At 46.1% G+C, this 16,621-nt stretch overlaps 1 protein-coding gene across 3 annotated transcripts in view; it reads right to left on the bottom strand.

Annotated features, from left to right (window-relative positions):
• The window catches only part of GLI3 (GLI family zinc finger 3), a 266,426-nt gene that overhangs the window by 52,603 nt on the left and 197,202 nt on the right, over positions 1-16,621 (bottom strand). For 2 of the 3 annotated variants that reach the window (XM_057304188.1, XM_048212817.2), the window contains exons 8-10: positions 15,554-15,767; positions 14,426-14,542; positions 12,719-12,859 (exon numbers count right to left, since the gene is read on the bottom strand). In XM_057304188.1, coding sequence (XP_057160171.1) covers positions 12,719-12,859; positions 14,426-14,542; positions 15,554-15,767 — 472 coding nt within the window. The remainder of the gene's footprint in view (positions 1-12,718; positions 12,860-14,425; positions 14,543-15,553; positions 15,768-16,621) is intronic. The other variant, XM_048212818.2, reaches the window with a different exon arrangement.

Raw genomic sequence — 16,621 nt, 5'->3', positions numbered from 1 at the left:
GAGACAGTCTGCGTTCTTGTGTCAGAAGAATCAGTATTGTTAAAACTGCCCTAGTATCCAAAGTGATCTGCAAACTCAATGTACTCCCTATCAAAATTCGGGTGGCCTTTTCCATAGAAATAGAAAAAATTAACTCAACATGGATTAAAGACCTGAAACCATAAAACTCCTCCAAGTAAACATACTTGGCTCCTAGACATTGGTCTTGGCAATGATTTTTTTGGATTTGACACCAAAAGCACAGGCAACAAAAGCAAAATTAAATACACGAAACTACATCAAACTACATCAAACTAAAGAAAAATAATCAATAAGATAAAAAGGCAGTCTACAGAATGGGAGAAAATATTTGCAAACCACATATCTGATAAGGGGTTAATATCCAAAATAAATAAGGAACTCATATAACTCAACTGGAAAAAAGACAACTAATGCAATTTAAAAAAGGCCAAAGGCTCTGAATAGACATTTTCCCCATGACGACATACAGATGGTCAGCGGGTACATGAAAAGTGCTCCACATCACTAATAATTGGGGAATGCAAATCAAAACCGCAATGGGACACCATCTCACACCTGTTAGGATATCTTATAAAAAAGACCAGAGATAACACGTGTTGGCAAGAATACGGAGAAAAGGGAACCCTTGTACACTGTTGGTGGGAATGTAAATTGGAACTATGGAAAACAGTACAGCAGTTCCTCACAACATTAGAGATAGAACTCCCATCTGATCCAGCAATCTCACCTCTGTGTATATACATCTGAAGGGACTAAAATCAGTATCTTGAGGACGTATGTGCATTCCCGTGTTCATTACAATATTATTCATAATAGCCGAGACATAGAAGCAACCTACGGGTCTGTCAACAGATGAGTGGATAAAGAAAATGTGGTGTGTATAACTGACTCTTGAACAACACAGGGGTTAGGGGTGCTGATACCCAGCACACTTGAAGTTCCATATATAACCTCTGAACCCTCAAAACTTAACTACCAATTACCAATAACACAAACAGCTCATTAACACATATTTTGTATACAATACATATTATATACTGATTCTTACAAGAAAGTAAACTAGAGAAAAGAAAATGTTAAGAAAATCATAAGGAAGAGAAAATACATTTATAGTATTTATTGAAAAAAAATCCAAGTTTCTGTGGTCCTGGGAAGTTCAAACCCGTGTTGTTCAAGGGCCAACTGTACGTGTGTGTATATATAAAATGGAATATTATTCAGCCATAAAAAAGAGACATCTTGCCATTTGTGACAACAAGGATGGAGCATGGAGGCATCACTCTAAGTGAAATAAGATGCAAATATGGTATGTGACATCCAAAAATAGGCAAAAGAAAAGTCAAAGTCATGGAAACAGAGACTAGAATGGTGGTTGCCAGGGGCTGGGGGTGGGGACACGGGGAGACGCTAGTCAAAGGGTACAGATTTCCATTTATAAGATGAGTAAGTTTTGACGGTCTCTCTATAGCACGGTGACCACAGTTAAGAATACCGTATTGCATACTTGAAATGTGCCAAGAGGACAGAGCTTAAGAGTTCTCGCCACATACCTGAAAAAAGATAACTGTGAGGTGATGGGTGTGATAATTAACTTGGTGTTAATCATCTCCCAGCGTATACGTATATCAAATCATCCCTTCGTATGCTTGAAAACTACACAATTTCATTCATCAATTATACCTCAATACAGCTGGAAAAAAGAAATTGGTCAAATGGTAAATTTCATGTTAAGTGTATTGCACCACATTTTTTTCTTTTTTTTTTTAAGTCAAAAAACCAGCCGATCGACGTAACCCGGGGCTGCAGCCCAGTGAGGGAACCTGGGCTGTCCGAACCAGGCCCACCGCCCTCTCATCCTCCCTCTGGTCAGGCTGTGCTGCTCCTGCCTGAGCTCTCCTGCCTTCCGACAGAACGGAGAAACCTGCAGAGCGCAAGTGTCAGCGTAATATAAATTACGGCGAGGGAAAAAACAGAAACAACGTGATGCATGGCCAAGGATCTAAAAGAGGAATGTCCACCATTGTTTGCGATTATGGATCACATCACAATCTAATAGCAATTTTTATTTAATCAATAATTTCCATGCTGAACAGACAGCCCTGTTACAGAGAATCGACAGGCAGGTACTGATAGCGCCAAGCCTCGTTATTAATCTTTCCTCCGCCGGCTTATCAGCCAAACTAGCGTAAAAGGCACCACCAAGATGGATTTCAGAAGCCACCTTTCTCCTCTTGCCCCTTTTCTCTTCCTCTCTCCCATACCATATCGCATAATGTAGACTCCACATTTATTTGAGGACCCTGGGGCTTGAGTGGCATAAAAAGGCAGTTCGCATTAAGCAATTTCACAAATCAGTGGGACCTCGACCATCGCTCAGGGTTGGCCATTATAGGCTAATAAATCATACTTTCTCTTTGAGTTGTCAATCGCCAAAAAGCTTTGTACAAACGTTGGCATCTGTAATTCCGTAAAGGCTTTTCATCTTGAAATAAGATGCTCTAGACTGATAACAGGAATAATCCCCTCTTGATCAAGAAAAAAAAAATCTGCATTTTAGCAATTAAAGCTCCTGCCAGAAGCCAAATGAATCAGTACTGAGACTCCAGTGAAGTTTATCTCCACCGAACATAAGGAGAGTACAGCCGGGGTTGTGTTGTATTTGCGGCAGGACTGCTTTCTCTTGGCCCGGGAACTGCGCCATCTCTCCCCAGGTGGGACAGGAGAGGAAAGCGTGAGAACTTTCGCCACCTCGTGGAAAAGCCACTGCGGGAGACGTGCGCCTCCTCAACCAGGGCTCTCCCGCCTGTCCTGGAGAGAGCACTCGGCCGAAGCACACAGGCTAACACCCCAAGAAACAGGAGGTGTATGAAGGTGTTGTGGAGGGAACAGGTGAGACAGGACTGGGCCTCCCCAGCGCAGTTGGGGGAAGCTGACGGATGACGGCAGTTTTGTTCTCCTGATCGGGAAGACATTTTCAGAACCTCAGATTATGCATTTGTAACTGGAAGAGAAGGCACACCCAAAACCAAAAGAATGAAAAAGACAAATGTTAATCATCACAGGAGAGCCGTCACTAAGTGGGCCCTAAAAATGTGAGTAACATGGTAACATCTTCTGTAAGTCATCAGAGATCATTCTCCAACGACCCTGCCCAGCCTGCTTTACAGAGACAGGCAGAGTCTTGGGGCCCTTAGATAATGGGCCCGGGGCCATGCACACAAAATACAGGGGTTCTATGGGCAAAGCCACACTCCAGGTGCTCAGCTGGCAGCCCGGAAGCTTCTAACTGCTCTCCGAAGGGCATCTATGACATCCACATGGGCCACACACACTCACTGTGAAACATCCCCAAACCTTCCTCCCAAGTTTTAAGAAATAACTGAACATAATTTCTACTGCGCCCCCTTCAGGACATCGCTAGTACAGCCTCTGGGGCTCTGCAAAGCTCAGCCCCATCTTTCTCTGGCTCACACTGGCTCACGCCTTCCTCGCATCAGGAACATCTGATTCTCCTCACTCCACCTAGACCAGAAGTCAGACTCCCAGCGCAGCAGGCGGGTCCCAGGAAGCCGTCAGTCTGGGCTTTAACCTCGCTTCCTATGGCCCTCTGCTTCCACATCGGGGAACGACCTACCATTCTTCAACCCCAAAAGCATGCAATGAATCATTCTGTAATTGTATTTCTAATCCCACAGAGCGTCAAAAACCCCAGCCTTTTATTATATTAGCTCCTATCAGAGATAAAATTCTCCAACACTTTCTGCTTCCGTTAACTTCTTCCTGCTGTTTTTTTCCACACGGAAACCCCAACACCCATCTGCAATGGTCTTTCTCTATTTAAATCCACCTGTTTTTTTCAAGACCATGTCCAAACCCACCAGACTTTTCTCTCGTGACCTCTTCTGCAACTTCACCTTACCTGTTTGCCTGTACCTCTCTGGTCCTCCCAATGTCTTTGCCCATATATTCGCCTTATTCGCAGACATAAAAGATGTATGTGTCCGGTCTTGTTCCCTCCTCTGGCCCTGACCCCGACCCGGACCCGACTCTGGAAGTCTGACCCACGTGAGGCTTTTTCCTTCTAACACTATGCCTGCAATTTGTGTATTGGCCACCAGGTGGTGCCGACGCATCGTCCACGTAAAATCACCAGCCCGCACAGGTGAGTGTGTGCCGCCAAGTCAATGTCATACTTACACACTTTTTAAAAAATTTTGATGAAAAGCCTCCTTAATCTCTCCATTCTTTAATTGGATCGATAAGTACTACTTCTCTTAATTCTTCCTTATTTTTGAATATATACGAGATTCCTTATATATGGATGTATGCATGAATATATGATCTCATGCTATCCCTACCAAAAAAATAAAAGTAAAAAATAAAAAACCCTGTGAGGAAAGTAGGGTGGGTATTAGTATCTCCACTTTACAGATGAGAAACTGAGGACTGAAGCTATAGACTGACTTACTCCAATTCAGAAACTGTTCTCGGCAGATGTAGAAATCAAAGATAAATCCCCCCACCCATCACTCGCTGATTAATGTTAGTTTTACTGGTAATTGGCTGGGGTGGGGAAGGGGTGGCTTACATTTAAGGCCTTGGCCTCTTTTTTAGGGATACACCACTTACAGCTCTTTTGCCAACATTAATTGTTCTAGAAATGAAAAAAAAATCATCTATGGCAGTATTCAGCTAATCCCAAAAAAAGCCTAAATGTCCCTGAATCTTCAAAAAAGTCCTTGTGTTAGAAAATTGCTTTCTGTTTCTGGAGTTCTGTTTTCTGTCAAAGCAGGAACCTGATCTCCATGCTTGCCATGATCTCAGAAGCTGAAGTCTAAGTGACTTCCCTTGGTCTGCAAAAAACAAAAACAAAAACAAAACAAAACAAAAAACCCCCAAAAAACCCACCCCCAAAAACAAACAAACAAAAAAACCCCAAAAAACCCAGTGATGGAATTCTTCACCAAGACAAAGGACTTGGCTGGTTATAGTCCTTGCTGAGAAATACTGAGTGCCTAATGTAACAAATGTGACTTTAAAATTAAGCTCTGCCAATCTGTATACACACACACACACACAAGGGCACATACACACGTGCACACATGCAGAACACAGGTGCACACACACCAATACACCCGTACATGCATACACACAGAAGCACGTCACATAAATATATATTAAATAGCCTTTTGTTAGAGGCTAACAAATTCAGCTTTTCCTTGGAATTTAAAGATTCTACAGCACTAAGGAGAAAATGTATCTTAAATTCCAAATACATTTTTGTTGTTACTGTTTTCCACACTGCCAGAGGAAAGATTTGGGACAGAACAGGGACAACGTGGGGAGAAATGTTTGGTTGTTACCATGGGGGCAGATCCCTCCTGGAATCTAGCAGGCAGAAGTCAGCAGGGCTGCTGGCCCTCCTACGACAACGCAAAGGTTGGCCCTCACAACCAAGGATTCGCTGCCTCAGTGTGTCCAGGGCGGGAAGCCTTGGTTTCGGGTGCCCACCAAGGAGAACTTTCAGAAGGACATCGGGACAAAAGAACACAGAACAGCATGGGCTCTGAATCTCGACCCTGCATAAGCGAGAATAAGGAGGGATCCAGACTGTAAGGAACAGAGTTGGAGACCCCGCTAGTCCTTCTCTCTCGGGGGTTCACGAACCAAGGGTCTGGTCAGCATCTTAAGGCAATTATGAATTTCATGGTGACACACCAACCCCAAAACGGCTTGAAGAGCAACCTAAGCCACGTTCCTAGAGGCAAAGTTCATGAACGCAGCAGCTGGTCAATGTCTGTACACTTTCACTTTCAGAAAAAGAATCACTGACATTTTCTTGAGTATAATTTTTCACTCAACTGCCCCAGCTGTTTTATGAAGGAAATACTATCACCATCCTTATTTCAGAGGGAAGGATGGGAGGAGTCCAGGGTAGAGAGCAGCAGGCTTTGAGCCCAGGTCTGCCAGCTTTGACATGTACCTCGTACTGTCGCAGGAGAACAGCGGCGAGCCCGAGGATTCTCTCGGATCTGGTGCTGTTTGTTCTTACAAAGTCACGATCACCATCATCGTCATCATCCTCGCGCCTCAAAAGTCGACCCCCATGGTTTGCTCTGACCTTAACTATTCCCACGTATTTCCCAGAGGCCTTTTCTAATATTCTTATGGACGTCTCCCCTCGTCTAAGCCCCCACTATCTCAACTCTACAGTTCTGGCTTCAGTATGTCCTGCCTCATGTGCTATTCACTCCGTGCTTTTCTGTTTCTGTGTCTCCCCCTTTCCCTGAGAATGACCGGTCCCGGATGGTCAGGTCTAAGCTGTGCTGGCAGTGAACCCACCACGAAGCTGGGGCAGTGGGCAGCACGCAGAGGGCTCCCAGCCGTCTTCGGTGAGGAGCTGAGCGAATGCCTGATCTGCTAACGTCAGCTCACCCTTCTCCCGATAGACAAGAAGACACACCGCTGGCAAGGTGTGCTACAGGCAAGTGCCTTTCCACGAGGTACGCAGCCCAGCCCGAAGTAACCGTCATTCCTTCTTGTATAAAGTGGGCCCGTTGAGAACATTCCAGGGAATCTTACCTAAAGCAGCATTCAGAACCAATTCAGAGGAAAATCCTCTCCAAATGGCAGAAAGAGTTACTTGGCTAAAAATTCTGAAGAAGTATTCTGCGGGGGGGTGCAATGAAACATTTCTGGGGTACCCTACAGCAGAACAAATTTAAGAAAGTAACTAACACATTATTCTGTACCAGTGACAGCTCACTCAAAATATTGATATCTTATTCTTCGTTCAAGGGGTAAGAACCCTTAGTAAAGGGGAAATTTTAATAATTCCATAATCGCTCAAGTAATTAATATACCATCTCCTAGAAATATTAAATATAATTATTCTGGAGGGCACTTAATCTACAGGGCGGAAAAGACCCGGAAAAAGATGGTATGGGACTGCCTTCTCCAAAACCCCACCTGGGGGCAGCCATCCATAACCGACCCAGCATCCCCACCCCTCCCCACCTCCCCTACTGCAAGGTGGGGGTGCTCAGCACAGCACCTGGTGGCTGCCTGCCAATACGTGGGCACGTGAGAGGAAACCAGAGGACTATTATTTCAAATCTTTCACTTGCTTTTACTAAAACTGAGGTCCGAGGAGGTGAAATGGCTTGGCCAAGTCCTATCTATCAGACCTACACTGCGAAGAACGGGGTCCCCACCTCAGTCAAGAGCGGGTTCAGCAGCAATGAATATAAAATAAGCCTTAGACCGACAAGCAGAAGGCACAGACCCAATAGAACCCCTCCCCTCCCCTCCCTGACTCAACCCTGCAAAAACAAATACATAAAACAAAGAGAGAAGAGGCACTCTTTTCAACTCTCTGTCTGTTTCTCATTAGGCTTCCTGTATTCGATCTCCCTTTGGCCTTGGATGTTGGGAAGGGCATTTATTTTCACGGCTGTTTCACAGTATGATAAGTGAGAAAAGAACGTTCTGGAAGGTCAAATGCTTCCAGGGAGGTCATCCCAAGGGTCAGGGCAGAGAAGGAAGGCGCTGCCACTCAGAATCCCACTGGCCCCGGGAGCCCACATGGCCCTCCGCACCCCCCACTCAGGCTCTCTCCTGAGTGTCTCTACGGAAAGTATTTCTGCAGGTGCAATTCAGTCCCTAACTTTAAAAAGAATGTGACCCTTGAGGCGCAATTGTCAAAGGACGGCTTTGAAGTTTGTGGTTCTTAGCCTGCATTTTACATGCAGTATTTCCAAATAATTAGAGTAACTAAATTAACTAGCAACTCCATGTAGGAAAAAGAAGATCAAAATCTCCACTCATTCGTTCTACGTTTTATGTGCACACAAAACTAATTTCTGCCTCGTATCTGAGACCCCTATCGCATCTTACACTCAATTTTCTCTTAGGTAAGGATATACAATGCAACTTTAGCAAAAGGATCAAAATTAGATGGAAAACATTTAAAATGCAAATTTGGGATCATGGTATTAATATGAAAATAATGTCTTTAACACATCCTAACTTCCCTGCGTTTCTACAGATGCACCAATCCTTCACAGATTAGATGTGCCTTCTTTACATCTAAATCTCTAGGATATTAAAAAGAAAGCCCTTCGTTTCCATGCTATGTCCAGAATCTGTTTTCAAACAGCAGCAAAGGTGATTAGGACTGTGTTCTTCTGATAAAGGAAACCACAGCCTGCTTTAGAGAACAAAATTCGCAGCATATGAAGGCATTTAAAATCCAAGTAGGTGGTAATCACTCTACAAAAAGGTGAATTTCTGACACCAGGCTTAAAAGATACAAACGGAGCACAGGGACTTACTTGAATGCCACCCGGTTGTAGCTGGGACTAATATGAACACAGCTCACGTTCTCTGCCCTTCGACCTCACTGGCAGGAGACGACACCCCCACCTGCCTAAGGCCCTCTCCGCACTCATTCTGCTGGGGAGGGCGTGGGGAATGAAACTGTTAGAAAAATCATTGGATGATTTTCAGACCTTAGGAAAGAACGTTCAATGTATTACTTCTAAAGCAGAAAGAGAACTGAGTCATCACTGAACTAGAGGGCCAAGGACTGCAGTGATACCGACAACAGGTGGACATTAGAGACGGTGATGATACTACTTTGATTCCTTCGGGTCCCAGTAGTGACGGCTGCAAGCGTCACCAGCCACCGAGCAGTGGGGACCCACACTGAGGTGCACATTCTTCCCATTTATTCCTTCTCCTCTTTCGAAGAAGCCTCTCAAAAACATTGATGAGGTGCATCGTGTCATTCAGAAACAACACACGAGGTTTCGGAGAACCTAGGACTGACTAACTTGGGCTCATGCTGTGTATTATTTCAGACGCCTCGACCCTCCTAGAGCCGAAGAGGGACTGAGTTCGAGGACAGAAGGAATGCAAGCGGCAAATGGGTCTCAGGAAGGTTTGGAAGCCTCTCTCATCCATGAAAGAGGCCAGGCCAGAAGACAGAAGTTGAGTTTTTTTGCATGCCAAAAAGAGCCACAACAAAACCAGAAACATGTCGAGAACCGATATTCTGCCACTTTCAGAAATGAGTTTAAATTTAAGATTTGTATATTTTGTAATACGCCATGCACAACAGCGAAAAGAGCTAATTAATTTGGAATCGAAGGGAAAATGTGGACTTTTCAACTTATTTTGACGCGTTAGAACACGTGCTTTCAGATGCCAAGGGAAGAAAAAGGGTTTGCGTCTTGACAAATCAATAATAAATTCAGTCTTAATCAAAGGTTCTTTGAATTCATTTTTACACCGGATCTCCTTCTTACTCTCTTGTTCCGTTCTATTTTAACTGACACCAAGAAAGGGACCAAGTATAACAAAAACCTGGTTAACAAAAATATACATCTGTCTTCTTAGCTTCTGGGCATAGAAGTAAATTTATGACAAATTTAATACTAGCTCAAGAGTAACGAAGCCCAATTATAATTATCTTGCTGGGAAGAGAAATTAATTAAACGTCCCCGTGATAAAGACCCCACAGGAAACCTAGAATAAACACACGCCTGGCGGAGGACAGGCGCTTGAAATAAAGGAGAGAAGGGAAAGGCAATGTTTAGCCCGTCTGTTGGGACAGTAATGGGACGAGGTCATCTTTGCAAGAGAACACGGAGCGCATTACGCTGGAAAGGAGACTACCTGGCATGCAGAGCCCGCCGAGTCCCTAATTCTCCTCTTCAACTTTGTGATTTGCTAATGTGAAACACATGTCTCCCTTTTGCACCAAGTTCAAATGACTCTGGAATTCCAGCCGTGCAGCTCAGCGACTGAGCCAGAACAAGGGGAGAACTTGTCAGGATTTAAGAGCTTTCAGCAAAGCCCTTCAATTGCAGCCAGCACCCTATTCCACGGAAGGATATCAATTATAGATAGTGACTTGCTTTAGCAGGCAGTCGGGACTGTCAGACACTAGATAGACAGCCATGAAGAATCATGAATCTTTCTATTAACTGTAAGAGGGGGAAAAAGAATGGGTCATGGCTATAAATAAGGCAGAGCGTCAGGATGGTTTAACACCTTGCCTCTTGGTCGCATGTAGCATGAAAATTCAACTAATTCACAAAATGTCTCTCCAAGGAGAGCCACGGGCACGGAAACAGTTAAGACTTCCCTCCGTCCTCAAAAAAGTGGGGTTTGCAACTGGTATTTTTTCCACCTGCCACCAAAATAATTAGGTGGACGTGGAGCTGTGCCTTCAACCGACAAAAAATAAAGTGCCCGTGCTATCCCGGGCCACTGCTGATGCCACCAGATAGGCCCACGACAAGGAAGGCACTTGCATGACATGCAGAGTAAAATCGACTTCAACGCACAAATTTGGAACCTCCACACGTCAGGGAACGACTTCAAAGGTGGAAAATAAGTGACAGGAACTAGTGTTTTTATTTAGGTTGTGGCCAAGGTTTAGCTTTCCTCCACTTAATGTACATAATTTATCTCAGACTGAAATTCGTATCATGAAAGTAATATATTGGATTTTCTCCTAATCCTGACATGAATTCCTTCTAGCTGGTTTGGAATCCAAAATCTCCACTGTACGTAGATTCGTTCAGAGTTTTTACGATGAGACGCGCAACGCGGTGGTCAGTTAAGTTGATCGTTTAAGCAGATTTACCTCAAAAGTACTTGGATCTCTCCCCTAAAACATCATCACTCCCTAAAACCTTTCGCCACTGAGATCAAATACACCTACAAGAGTCACTGTCTCTTAAAAGGTTAAAGAGCTACCTCGAACCTGGTCTCTAACGAGGAACACGGTTCCTTTGAAAGGCAGACTCCGAGGAGCTCCCGCTCTGTCCCGCATCTGGCCACAGCTGGACCATAATCACAGCCCTGCTTGGAAACTACAAGGACTTGTCCTCAGAAAAGGCACCAGGAGACGGTGTCGCCTTGCAGGATGACATGTCCAAAAGCAAGCAGCTCTGGCAACATCTCGCTCACGATGCCAGTTTTCAGGCACACGATTCCCCTCCGTCGGTGGTTCACTCGCTCCCTCACGAAGGGTGTCCCTGGCAGACTTCACTGCTCGGGAATATCTGCCTGCACTAAAAGAAAAACTCCGACCTTTTTCTTCCCCCCTTTGGTAGTACCCTGTCTGTGGTTTCCATTAAAAGTCAGCAAGAAGAAAGGGCCATTAAGGAAGGCTCGGCTTAAAAGTAACACTTGCATCAAATTAAAGAGAAAGAATCGAATTAAGTTCATGGAAAAATCTGGAAATACACCTTAATTAAAAACATTTGACTTTCTAGGTTTCTTGCTGTGCTGAGAAATCTGTAATTCTTCTCACTCAATTACTAGGAGACATGATTAAAAAAGAAATTGGGGGGGGGAACGCTGCTGATGTCACGTTAACTCCTCAAAACATTCTGCCCCTAATGGTTCGCAAATCCTGGCAAAGCATCTATTTAACACTCTCCCGTGATGGCAACATGTGGAATACAGCACAGAGGAGGAGCCGAGTTGCAGACGACAGACGCCCTGGAGAAGCTCTGCGGCCGGTGAAAAATAGGGGATGTGTCAGGAATTGTATAATTTTAGCGTTTAAATGGAGAAGGGTTATCAAGAAATATGGATCATCGAAAATGAAAAGTTACTCTAAAAGAAGAGAGAATGGGCTGAGTGTGTGCGGTGTGTGTGTACGGGGTGGGCGGGCAGGGACTCACGAGGAAGGCTGCCCTGTCAGATCTTCTGTCACAGTAAACGCGGATGAACTGGCCACACGTAGCAGACCGTCCCTAATGCCCCGATGGGACCCTGTGGTTGAGCACAGGGGTGTGTGAGCCTACGGGTTTCTAGTCTTGATGATCGAGAGAGAGACCCTTCCACCTCAGTTGCTCCCGGTCCCCTCTGCTAGGGAGATTCCTCCGGCATGAGAGAAAGTGCCAAGTCAAATGGAGCATTGGCAAAGGAAACATGCCTCATCAGGTCCATGCACGTGGGTGTGGGGCGTGCACTGCGTTATTGGAAATAAACCCCACGGGGGCCACACTTCTGGACCTGGCATAGTAAGATGAGGTGTGGATCTCAGTCTGGCCATGCCGCAGGTTTCAAAAAATACACGCCACTGAACACATATTAAAATACACATCACTTTTTCCATGGAACTACTCGCCCTGCGAGGGTTGGCCTTCAGTCAAGAAACCGTGCTAATGGCTTCCCCAAGCATCTACCTGTCTCACACAGAGTACTAACTGCTGCCTAAAATAGTGGGTGGGTCGTTGGACCTTGACGGTTTGGAAGAAGAAGGCAGAACAGAAGAAAAGCAATCTCCCACCTCTACGATTTTTTTCTACTGTTGCTGGGTCTAGCAGAGGAGACTCAAACTTGGTTAAAAGGTTAATAATAATTCATGTCCAGCTTACTATTACTCAATAACCATCAAAGACGCGAACTCAACATGGTGTTTTCTGGCTTACAGGATCAGAGTCATTACGCTCTCTATTGAAGACTTTATTGAATTTTACACTAAGCTTTAGCTGACTGAACAGGTCAAGCACCATGGCTCAGAGTTTTCTTTATTCTCAGAAAGTCATAAAGCCCTCTCCAGTTTGCAACGCTGCTAGCTAAGAAACTTGACTCAGCGCGGGGTCAGGGAAGCTGACCCCACAGAAAAGGTCACATAGCTGCAAAGCCCACTCCCCGCAGCCCCCCCACTTACGTGCACCAGCTGCTCCTGGGTGTCGAACTCCCGCGTGCAGCCTTCCCAGTGGCAATTGGTCTCATAGATGACTTCAGGCTCCTGCTTGCTTTCGTCTTTGTCCCCTTCCTCCTTCACCAGGGTTGTTCCTTCCGGCTGTTCCTGGGGTGGGGGAGGGGGGCGAAGAGAGGGAGAAAAGATCAGACACAATGGAAGGACAGATGAGAGAAAGGGAAAAAAAAAAAAACAACCCGGATTGCATGGGTCTTTATTCTGCGGCAACTTTTCAGGGAAAATAAAATAGAGCCAGGTCTATCAGTTGGATTTGGTGAACATTTGTGTGCCTGTTTTCCAATTTACCAAATATATCTTTAGAGGTTGTTAATGTGGGATTGAAAACAACTGTCCCAACCGTAATGACGATAAGAAGTTGAGGCCAAACTTTGCCCCTGAATATGAGAGAAAAAAAGAAATTAAAGTGTCATCCCATAAGAGAAACAATTAAAGTAGGTCATGCAGTCTTTACCCAAAAGACTAGGCCTTTCTCTTTCAGTTAGATTCTTTTTAGTGTATTAATTTGTTGATGCTTATATTTTGGGATCAGGGCGATGGTTTACTGGACATTCTAATTCCGCTTTCCCTGCCATGCGAGGCTGTGACAGGCACTTTCTGGGGTGTAGACCGATCATGTCTTCTGGTTCAACTTCTGCTCTCTGAGGACACGAGTTGCAGCCCCAAAACCACAGCGTCTGAAGCTTGGCGGCAGAGTCTTTCCTACTCTCCGAGGCAATTTCACAGCAATGGAAATGCAAACATTCCCAGAATTCTGGGAGATGACTGGGTGCACTGATTGGGGATCTCATCTGGGGCAGGATGACAGACACTGCGTACAAGCATTTACGTGTGACCAGCAAGGTTGTTGGCCAGCAAAACTCAAGAAGAAGGATGGATTTCAGAACCTACGACCCCCATTCATTCTATCCTCAAAGTGCTCACTCGAAAGGAAACTGGGGCAGAGGTAGTCTGAACTTGGGGCTGGAGCAGCCCGGATGTAGAAAGATCCAGATTCTGTGGACATCCAGACTCCGGTCCAACCCCTATTTCTAGGAATTAATATTCACTAACCTTCTTCCTGTGTCAGGCACAGGGACCCTAGGAGATGGTATCATAGGCATAATAAACACATTTTAGAACTGAAGCTCAGAGGGGCTAAATGCCTAAAAGCAGAGACTAGACTGGACTTTCCAAACTTGTCCTTTCAAGACTCTGGATCAAGGACCAGAATCTAGTTGGCCTAAGTTAGGTTAGTTGTGCCTTGATCCATCCCTCCGTTCTCCAAGCCCTTCTAGCGAGCGGGGAAAGGCAAAATAGGAACAAATACCAACATGATCAGTGTAAGGAATGTCATCAACTGCGTCCAGCTTGGGCTTGGGGTCAGGAGTTCCTATTTTGGGGCCTGAGAGCAGGGCTCAGGACTGAAGCTTGGTCCTCTCAGTGATTAGTAGCAAATTAACCCAGCCGCTTACACCATGAGCTACGGTCTATCCTTCCTGCAGCGTCTCTGAGTTAGAGAGTCGGATCCCATCACTGGCCTCCTGTCAAATGTGTGGGTATGGCCAAGGCCAAGGCCAAGGCCAAGGCCAAAAACACAGTGGACATGGAAATGCTGTGTGAGACCGCAGCCTGGAGGGAGCCACAGGCCGGCGGCAGACAGCCCCGGTGCCTCACCTGCTGGCCCCGAGGCCCCGGGCTGGGGAGGTCTTCGTCGGGCTTGATCTTGGACCTCTTGTTGTGCACCAGGTCACCCGTGCTACTCACCGCAGACTCACTCGTTGGCTTGTTCTGCTGGTCACATTTGCGGGGACAGAGACAAAAATTAGGTTTCGATACAGGAGCAGGACCAGAGCTAAAAAGTGCAACTGTAGACGAGCCCGCCGATGTGGCATTAGAACAAGGACTCTGGTAACGCTCCAATCCCACAACAGCAGAGCTCAGAAAATGGGTCTGAAGCCAGAAAACACACCCATTGGGCAGCTCCATGTGTCGCACTCAGGAGTAGAAACTCCCTGAGGCTTTTAGAGGCGCCTAGATGGCTCAGTCGGTTGGGCGGCTGCCTTTGACTCAGGTCATGATCTCAGGGTCCTGGGATCGAGTCCTGCATCGGGCCCCCTGCTCAGCGGGCAGCCTGCTTCTCCCTCTGCCACTCCCCCTGCTTGTGCTCTCTCTTTCTCTCTCACTGTGTCAAATAAATAAATAAAGTCTTAAAAATAAATAAATAAACTCCCTGTGGCTTTTAAAAGCTAGAAGACTAGAGCAGGGGGCCTGGGCTTTCATGAGCTCCAAGAGCTGATTTAGAAGTACAGAGTTGTCCGGTGGTAGGAAACCAAAACAAACCGTTGGCAACGCTCTTTAATGAGAGGATTCAGACTCTTCTCTGCGTGGGATTAGTGAGGAGGTAAGAGCAGAGGGCGCGGCGTGGTTTGAATCTTCCCGTGAAGTTATCACAGGATTCGAGGTGCCCGTGGAGAGTCACCAAATGAGAGCTACCCTGTCAGGCAGCGGACTGCCCTGAGCAAGATTATAGACAGCCCCGGGCTAGAGGGAACCGTCATCAAGAAGCCCGCTTTCTCAAGGAGAAATAAACGAGTCTGGGGGAGGAAGCCCCTGCTGAATGAGGAGCACACACATGCCATGTTCATCAAACCCTAAGACTACATCCCTGGGTTAGGAAGACAGCAGCATGGAAGCCACGAGAATGCCAAGGTACTGGGCCCGTTCAGAGCTCCCGGGGTAGGCACGGCCCTCCTCTAAGATTACAAAGATGCATCGGCTAGCTCATCGAGCTGTCCCTCTCACCTGTGAGGACTCCGAAGGGCCCGAGCTGACCTGGACGGGATTCAGAACCGTAGGGATGCCAGGAATAGGCCTCTGTGTTGGAAACGTTGGAGCAGGGTGGATGAGTGGTGGGCTGTGTCCGAAGGCCGAGCCTAGGCTCTGCTGTCGGCTTAAGATTTGTTGATGCATATGGAGAGACACGGGTGCAGAAGGGTAGGGGAAGCTCAAGGCAGGGCTGCGGGTGGGGAAGAAAGAGTAGAAGGCTCTCATTTGCACGGAAGGCGGAGATTACCGCGAGCGCACCACGTTTGCGTCATTACACCTGCTGCTACCACCCCAAACGACATCCGGTCTGCCTGTTTAAATCAGAAGGTAAAAACGGTTACTGACGAACATCTTGGCCACTTCCAAGAGAAACACGGCTACTGAGGCAAGACACACGTGTGCGTGTGCCCAGACACACAGACCTGAAGTAAGGCTCAGCACGACGGAAACAAAAGGCGTTGGCTCAATAACGGCTATTTATTGCAATAACAAACTTTATATAAAAAAGAGAATGGGCGACTACATGCTTTATAGTACTTTTATTGGCTCTCAGCGCCGTATGTGCCCGTGCATGGAGCAATTCCTTTAATCTCAGCTCACGCTGCGTGCTTTCATATGTCTCCAGATCTTATTACAAGAGGAAGGAAAATCAATTGGTTAAATGTGTTTTGAACACCATGCTTGTCATATCACTCATTTGTTTGTAAAGATGGAAAGCTTGCTTCATCCAGAACGCCACCCCAAGAATGTCCATCAGTGCCGTCTGGTTACAGAAGCTGATGGATGAACCTCTCCTGGCTGAAATCGGTGACCAATGGGCTTTGGTGGAGGAATATTCCAATGGGAGAGCACAGCTCCCTCTCCCAGCTAAATAGCATTAAATGTCTATGAAAGCCCATTATACATGCTAACGCCTGTCACCGCTTTATTATGCCGCAGTACCGTCCAGCCTACAGCCAGTAGCGAGGAAGCCACGCTAGCAGCTAAAGATTGCTCGACGCCGGGCAGACGGTGCCAAACCGGTCTTTGTGCCGGCACAGTTTA

This window comes from Ursus arctos, unplaced genomic scaffold (genome assembly GCF_023065955.2).
Source record: "Ursus arctos isolate Adak ecotype North America unplaced genomic scaffold, UrsArc2.0 scaffold_3, whole genome shotgun sequence".
NCBI classification, from domain to species: domain Eukaryota; kingdom Metazoa; phylum Chordata; class Mammalia; order Carnivora; family Ursidae; genus Ursus; species Ursus arctos.
The sequence above is the reverse complement of the archived record's forward strand: the minus strand, read 5'-3'. Positions and strand labels throughout refer to the sequence as shown.